Below are 8291 nucleotides of genomic sequence, written 5' to 3'. Positions count from 1 at the left end.
CGCAAGATCGACTGTTCTACGTAGCCAACACAGAGACAGGCATAGCTGGGGCCCATATGTGTGCCCATGGCTACCCCTTTGCTCTGGAGGAAGTGGGAGGATTCGAAGGAGAAATTGTTAAGGGTGAGGACCAGTTCGGCCAAACAAATGAGAGTGTCGGTGGAAGGGTATTGTTGGGGACGTCGAGAGAGGAAAAAAAAGAGGGCTTGAAGGCCCTGGTCATGGCGGATGGAGGTATAGAGGGTTTGGATATCCATGGTGAAGATCAGGCGTTGGGGGTCGGAGAAACTGAAGTCTTGGAGGAGGTGGAGGGCGTGGTTGGTGTCTCGAATGTATGTGGGGAGTCCCTGGACTAGAGGGGATAGGACAGTGTCGAGGTAGGTACCTCTTGCAAAAATGCCATCCTGTATTCCCAATTCCTCCGCCTCCGCCGTATCTGCTCCTAGGAGGAACAGTTCTACCACGGAACACACCAGATGGCCTCCTTCTTTAGAGACCGCAATTTCCCTTCCCACGTGGTTAAAGATGTCCTCCAACGCATCTCATCCACATCCCGCACCTCCGCCCTCAGGCCCCACCCCTCCAACTGTAACAAGGACAGAACGCCCCTGGTGCTCACCTTCCACCCTACCAACCTTCACATAAACCAAATCATCCGCCGACATTTCTGCCACCTCCAAAAAGACCCCACCATTAGGGATATATTTCCCTCCCCACCTTCCGCAAAGACCGTTCCCTACGTGACTACCTGGTCAGGTCCACGTCCACCCACTCTCTCCCATCCTGGCACCTTCCCCTGTCACCGCAGGAACTGCAAAACCAGCGCCCACACCTCCTCCCTCACCTTCATCCAAGGCCCTAAAGGAGCCTTCCACATCCATCAAAGTTTTACTTGCACATCCACTAATATCACTTATTGCATCCGTTGCTCCAGATGTGGTCTCCTCTACATTGGGGAGACTGGACGCCTCCTAGTAGAGCGCTTTAGGGAACATCTCCGGGACATCTGCACCAGTCAACCACACCACCCTGTGGCCCAACATTTCAACTCCCCCTCCCACTCTGCCAAGGACATGGAGGTCTTGGGCCTCCTTCACCGCTGCTCCCTCACCACCAGACGCCTGGAGGAAGAAAGCCTCATCTTCCACCTCGGAACACTTCAACCCCAGAGCATCAATGTGGACTTCAACAGTTTCCTCATTTCCCCTTCCCCCACCTCACCCTAGTTCCAAACTTCCAGCTCCATGCTACTTTCTCTCCACCCCCACCCTTCTCTAGCTTATCTCTCCACGCTTCAGGCTCTCTGCCTTTATTCCTGATGAAGGGCTTTTGCCCGAAACGTCGATTTTGCTGCTCCTCGGATGCTGCCTGAACTGCTGTGCTCTTCCAGCACCACTAATCCAAAATCTGGTTTCCAGCATCTGCAGTCATTGTTTTTACCCAGCAGTGATTAGTATTTTAAGTATGGCAGCATCCTGGAAATTTGAGGGTTGGAGAGGAATTTTTCTTTAAATTATTTCCAGAATTTGGCATTTGATTTTTGTCTCTCTCCACCTCTCCCAGACTGTTTGACTGTACAGTTGATTAAAGTTTGTGCTGTCTTATGTACAGATGAACAGTCTGCATGACCTTGATCGCATAGCAATGCCTCATTTTGATCAAGTATATTTTCTTCTTTGAACTTTTTTTGATATTGTCAAATGTATGTTGGATTTCTAAATTTTGGTTGCGTTGATTATGAACAGAACTAAGTGTTCTAAAGATATAATCAAAAGATTTTGTTTGTAATAGATCCATTTGACCTCAATCACAATCTTGGAGCTGGATTATCTCGAAAGAGTAAGTTGCATTTTGTCTCCTCTTGAAAAGTTTTCCATATTGCAAATATTGTCCAATAAATAGATGGTTGCTCTTTGTTATTCCAGTGACAAATTTTATCATGAAAGCTTTCATCAATGGAAGAAAAGTTTTCGGAACTCCAATTAAATTCATCCCAAAACAATATCCTACAGTTATGGTATGTTGTGCATTTTGTCCTGAAATTCATGTATATACTTGATATCCTTAACACCAATCTTGCTTATTATAGTATTTTACTCGCCTGGTTTGGCAAGGAAAATAACTTTCTGTATATGCAAATTGATTAGGTGGCTTTACTTTTATTTTGGAAAATGGGAGAAAATCTTACTTTAATTATTGGAAAAGTTTTGATTTTTCTCTCTCTCCACCTCTCCCAGACTGTTTTACTGTACAGTTGATTAAAGTTTGTGCTGTTTTATGTACAGATGAACAGTCTGCATTGAATGAATGGGATTAATATACTGGCAGGGAGATTTGCTAGAGCTGCTTGGGAGGATTTAAACTAGTAAGGTGGGGGGAGTGGGACCCAGGGAGATAGTGAGGAAAGAGATCAATCTGAGACTGGTACAATTGAGATCAAAGGTGAGTCAGGCAGGGTCAAAGCAGAGAACAAGGTAGGACTGATAAATTAAAGTGCATTTATTTCAATGCAAGAGGCCGAATAGGGAAGGCAGATGAGATCAGGGCATGGTTAGGAACATGGAACTGGGATATCATAGCAATTACAGAAATGTGGCTCAGGTATGGATAGAACTGACAGCTTAATGTTCCAGAATACAAATGCTACAAGAAGGACAGAAAGGGAGGCAAGAGAGAGGGGAGTGGCGTTTTTGATGAAGGATAGCATTACAGCCCACTTAGGGAGGATATTCTTGGAAATACATCCAGGGAAGTTATTTGGGTGGAACTGAGAAATAAGAAAGGGATGATCACCTTATTGGGATTGTATTATAGACCCCTAATAGTCAGCGGGAAGTTGAGAAACAAATTTGTAAGGAGATTTTTGTTATCTGTAAGAATAATAGGGTGGTTATGGTAGGGGATTTTAACTTTCCAAACATGGACTTGGGACTGCCATAGTGTTAAAGGTTTAGATGGAGAGGAATTTGTGAAGTGTGTACAAGAAAATTTTCTGATTCAGTAAGTGGGTGTATCTACTAGAGAAGGTACAAAACTTGACCTACTTTTGGGAAATAAGGCAGGGCAGGTGACTGAGGTGTCAGTGGGGGAGCACTTTGGGGCCAGCGGCCATAATTCTATCAGTTTTAAAATAGTAATGAAAAAGAATAGACCAGATCTAAAAGTTGAAGTTCTAAATTGGAGGAATGCTAATTTCGATAGTGTTAGGCAAGAACTTTCAAAAGCTGATTGGGTGCAGATGTTCATAGGTAAAGGGACGGCTGGAAAATGGGAAGCCTTCAGAAATGAGATAACGAGAGTCCAGAGACAGTATATCCCTGTTAGGGTGAAAGGAAAGGCTAGGGAATGATGGATGACTGAAGAAATTGAGGGTTTGGTTAAGAAAAAGAAGGAAGCATACGTCAGGTATAGACAGGAGAGATCGAGTGAATCCTTAGAAAAGTATGAAGGCATTAAGAGTATACACAAGGGAAATCAGAAGGGTAAAAAGAGGAGATGAGATAGCTTTGGCAAATAGAGTTAAGGATAATCCAAAGTGTTTTTACAAATACATTAAGGACAAAATGGCATCTAGGGAGAGAATAGAGCCCCTCAAAGATCAGCAAGTCAGCCTTTGTGTGGAGCTGCAGGAGATGGAGGAGACACTAAATGAGTATTTTGCATCAGTGTTTACTGTGGAGAAGGACGTGGAAGATATAGAATGTAGGGAAATAGGTGATGATATCTTGAAAAATGTCCATATTACAGAGTAGGAAGTGCTGGATGTCTTGAAACGCATAAAAGTGAATAAATTCCCAGGACCTGATCAGGTGTATCCTAGAACTCTGTGTGAAGCTAGGGAAAAGATTGCTGGGTCTCCTGCTGAGATATTTGTATCATCAATAGTACAGGTGAGGTGCCAGAAGACTATAGATTGGCTAACGTGTTGCCACTCTTTAAGAAAGTTGGTAAGCCAGGGAACTATAGAGTGGTGAGCCTGCCATCGATGGTGGGCAAGTTGTTGGAGGGAATCCTGAGGGACAGCATGTACATGCATTTGGAAAGGCAAGGACTGATAGGGATAATCACCATGGCTTTGTGTGTGGGAAATCATTACTCACTAACTTGCTTGAGTTTTTTTGAAGAAGTAACAAAGTGGATTGATGATGAGGGCAGAGTGGCGGACATGATCGATATGGAGTTCAGTAAGGCGTTCGACAAGGTTCCTCATGGGAGACTGATTCGCAGGATTAGATCTCATGGAATACAGGGAGAACTAGCCTGAGCGCAGAACTGGCTCAAAGGTAGAAGACAGAGGGTGGTGGTGGAGGGTTGTTTTTCAAATTGGAGGCCTGTGTCCAGGGTAGTGCCACAAGAATTGGAGCTGGGTGCACTGCTTTTCGTCACTTACATAAATGATTTGGATGTGAGCATAAGAGGCATAGTTAATTTGCAGATGACACCAAAATTGGAGGTGTAGTTGACAGCGAAGAAGGTTACTTCAGATTACAATGGGATCTTGATCAAATGGGTCAATGGACTGAGGAGTGACAGATGAAGTTTAATTTAGATAAATGCGAGGTGCATTTTGGGAAAGCAAATCTTGAGGGATTTATACACTGAATGGTAAGGTACTAGGGAGTGTTGCTGAACAAAGAGACCTTGGAGTGCAGGTTCATAGCTCCTTGAAAGTAGAGTTGCAGGTAGATAGGATAGTGAAGAAGGCGTATGGTATGCTTTCCTTTATTTGTCAGAATATTGAGTACAGGAGTTGGGAGGTCATGTTGCGGCTGTACAGGACATTGGTTAGACCAATTTTGGAATATTGTGTGCAGTTCCAGTCTTCTTCCTATCGGAAAGGGTTCAGAAAAGATTTACAAGGATGTTGCCAGGGTTGGAGGATTTGAGCTATAGGGAGAGGTTGAATTGGCTAGGGCTGTTTTAAAGCATGAGGGGCATGGATAGGGTAAATAGACAAGGTCTTTTCCCTGGGGTGGGGGGGGGGGGGGTCCAGAACTAGAGGGCATATGTGTAGGGTGAGAGGGGAAAGATAAAAAAGAGATCTGAGGGGCAACGTTTTCATGCAGAGGGCAGTGCGTGTATGGAATGAACTGCCAGAGAAAGTGGTGGAAGCTAGTACAATTACAGTATTTAAAAGGCATCTGGATGGGTATATGAATAGGAAGGGTTTGGAGGGATATGGGCCAGGTGCTGGCAGGTGGGGCTAGATTGGGTTGGGAATATATGGTCGGCATGGACGGGTTGGACTGAAGGGTCTGTTTCTGTGCTGTACATCTCTATGACTGTATACTAGCTTTCGGAGTGCTGCTCCTTCATCAGGTAGCTATCTGGCGAAGGATCAGTGCTCTGAAAGCTAGTACTTCCAAATAAACCTGTTCAACTATAACCTGGTGGTGTATGATTTTTATCCCCGTCTCAGGCTGGCTGTAGTGCTCCAGTGAAGCTCAACGCAAACTGGAAGAACAGCAACTCCTTTTCATCTTTGGGTCTGTGCAGCATTCAGTGTTCAGTATCACGTTAAGTCATTTTAGGGCCTGAGCATCTTCCCCCATGTACTTACCCTAAGCCCACACACCAGACTTTGTCCTCACATGGGCTGCTACTGCAAACAACACATTGTCAGCTACTAATGATTCCCATTAGCAGCTATTCATTCTCCCAGGCTGAGCTTTACACATTAATTGTTCAGCTCAAGTGTTTTTCTCTGTCTCTGGGCTGCATCTCCACTATTGTTCCTACACCTGCCCCCCAGGCCCCACCCCATCTTCAGCATGTTTACCATCCTTTTCCAAAGTAAAATTAATTCAATGACCTTAGTCATTAATGCTGCTTTCTCTCCACAGATGCTACCAGACATGAGTTCTTGCAGCAATTTTTGCTTTTATTCCTGATTTCCAGTGTCCACAGTACTTAGTATTTTGTTTAAGGTCTTGTGTAGCTTGCAGCGTCTTGGAAATCGAAAGATAATGGTAGACCTACACTTAAAGTAAAATCTTAGATCCATTATCCATGAGAGCTGAGATTGGGAGTAGGTATTGGAAGATGACAAACAACTGGGTGATATCTTTAGCTGGGAAACTAGAGCCAAAAAAATTACAGGGAGAAAGTGAGTACTGCAGATGCTGGAGATCAGAGTTGAGTGTGTGGTGCTGAAAAAGCACAGCAGGTCAGGCAGCATCGGAGGAGCAGGCGAATTGACGTTTCGGGCTTAAGCCCTTTTCTGATGAAGGGCTTATGCCCGAAACGTCAATTCGCCTCCTCCTCAGATGCTGCCTGACCTACTGTGCTTTTCCAGAGCCACACTTTCAACCCCAAAAATTACAGAAATCCTCCATTAAAAAGCAGCTAGTCCTATTGCAATTTGAGGTGTGGCTTTGAGCATGGTTCCTGTTAGAAACTGGAGCAGGAAATGTTTGGAGACCAGAGTGGTTTCATCTTTTAAGTCACCTCTCAGGAGTTGCAAGGAAGTCTGTGCTGCAGCTGTCAAATCTGGACTCATGAGGTCACTAAATAAATTGGAGGGAAGCTTAGCCAAAAGTTAAAGGAAGTCCTGTGAAATCTTGTGCCTGACTAAATAACGAAGCACTGAAGAGAAATCAGAGTAAGGTTTCGTAATATACTTTTTGAGTTGGTCCTAGAAAAAAGTGAATGAATCTTACAATTTTTTTTTTTAAGATAACCCTCTTACCAGAACTACAGCTAACGCAAATTAATTGTTTATCAGAAACCAAGCATCTCAACTGCAGTTGACCTTTAAAGGTTTAATGATAAAGATTTCTGCAGCTGGACTCATGAGTGTCATATAAGATCAATAGATCACTGAACGAGCTCCTGTTCAAGATGGAGAATACAGTACAAATGTTACCTGTCACTTGTAATGCTAGTTTAATGTTAGCTAGAGTTCACTAGCTTCTTGATCACAAAGCTCTAAATGAGACCAGAGCCTTCAAAATCATCAACAAACTGTCTCAGTCCTGATATTATGATTGGAAGAAAGGCTATTAGTGAAGTAGCTTGTTTTTGTGAATTCAACAGTGCTGTTGTGAAAGATTCCCCAGCAATATCCCAGGGCTGTGATGATTGACTTCTAGCAACCACAACTGATGACTGCAATGGAAGTTTTTCCTTTGACTCCATTGATCTTTGTTATGAAAGGATTCCAATGAGCCATACTATATTGAGTGTTGCCTCGATGTCAAAGATAGCTACTTGTGTTCCAGCATTTGAGCTGTTGTATCCATGTCGAGATTGAGGAGTTAAGTGAGACCTGTACCTGACTGGTTCTGCTAGAATGCAATGTGATGACCATTTTATGGGTTACTGGTGAATAAGTGTTGCTTCATGGAAAAATTACAAACGACTATCACTTTGCTGATGATTGGAACGAGGTTGACATGGTAGTTATTACCCAGTTTTTATTTTTCTCCCTTTTTGTGGATGTTGTCATTTGTACAATGGTCAATTTTATCTTCTATGGGATTAAAGTAAGCTTAAAGTGTCTGCATATTGCTATATTACATCTTTTGTCATCTTTCTTGATTATAAGTGAAAAGTTATATCCCCTGAATGCAGTGACCAGTAATTCCCTTATTATTGTCAGATGAGAGCAAAACGACATAGTATAATCATATAAGCAGATTTCCAAATTTATAAAGATGCTATATAAAGCAATCTTCTACCTGCTTGAAGTCATGTGAAGATGTTAGGTTTCCACTTGAGTGAGAGTTTCTTTAAAACAAAACCAAATCTTGAGAATTGGAAAACATCCCTGGACATCTTCAGAGCTGAAAATGTATTGCTGGAAAAGCGCAGCAGGTCAGGCAGCATCCAAGGAACAGGAGACAGCATCCAAGGAACAGGAGAATCGACGTTTCGGGCATAAGCCCTTCTTCAGGAATGAGGAAATACCCGATACGTCGATTCTCCTGTTCCTTGGATGCTGCCTGACTTGCTGCGCTTTTCCAGCAACACATTTTCAGCTCTGATCTCCAGCATCTGCAGTCCTCACTTTCTCCTGCACATCTTCAGCCAGGCCTATCACAACTTATGGTTTAAAGGAAAATAATTAAATTGGTTTATTTGATGCAAAGAGGGAAATAGTAGGATGAAGGAAGAAGCTTAACTCTTGCACTCATATGTTTGCTTAGAGTTGCCTTAAGTAAATACGAATGGAATAAAATGGATGGGTAAACTAAGAATCACCTATTGTATAAAATGATTTTATTGTATCCTCTTCGTGATTGCAAGAGTCTTCCTAGAATATGGGAGTAATGTTCTGCTTTACAAAAACT

General features: G+C 43.1%; 1 protein-coding gene across 7 annotated transcripts in view; it reads left to right on the top strand.

Moving 5' to 3' along the window:
- Positions 1-8291, top strand: part of LOC122561459 (terminal uridylyltransferase 7-like) — a 90997-nt gene that overhangs the window by 62297 nt on the left and 20409 nt on the right. For all 7 annotated transcript variants that reach the window (XM_043713220.1, XM_043713227.1, XM_043713205.1 and 4 more), the window contains 2 exons: positions 1792-1839; positions 1926-2017. In XM_043713220.1, the coding sequence (XP_043569155.1) occupies positions 1792-1839; positions 1926-2017 (140 nt within the window). The remainder of the gene's footprint in view (positions 1-1791; positions 1840-1925; positions 2018-8291) is intronic.

Source organism: Chiloscyllium plagiosum, chromosome 2 (genome assembly GCF_004010195.1).
Source record: "Chiloscyllium plagiosum isolate BGI_BamShark_2017 chromosome 2, ASM401019v2, whole genome shotgun sequence".
NCBI classification, from domain to species: domain Eukaryota; kingdom Metazoa; phylum Chordata; class Chondrichthyes; order Orectolobiformes; family Hemiscylliidae; genus Chiloscyllium; species Chiloscyllium plagiosum.
This window is presented reverse-complemented; position numbering and strand designations above follow the sequence as displayed.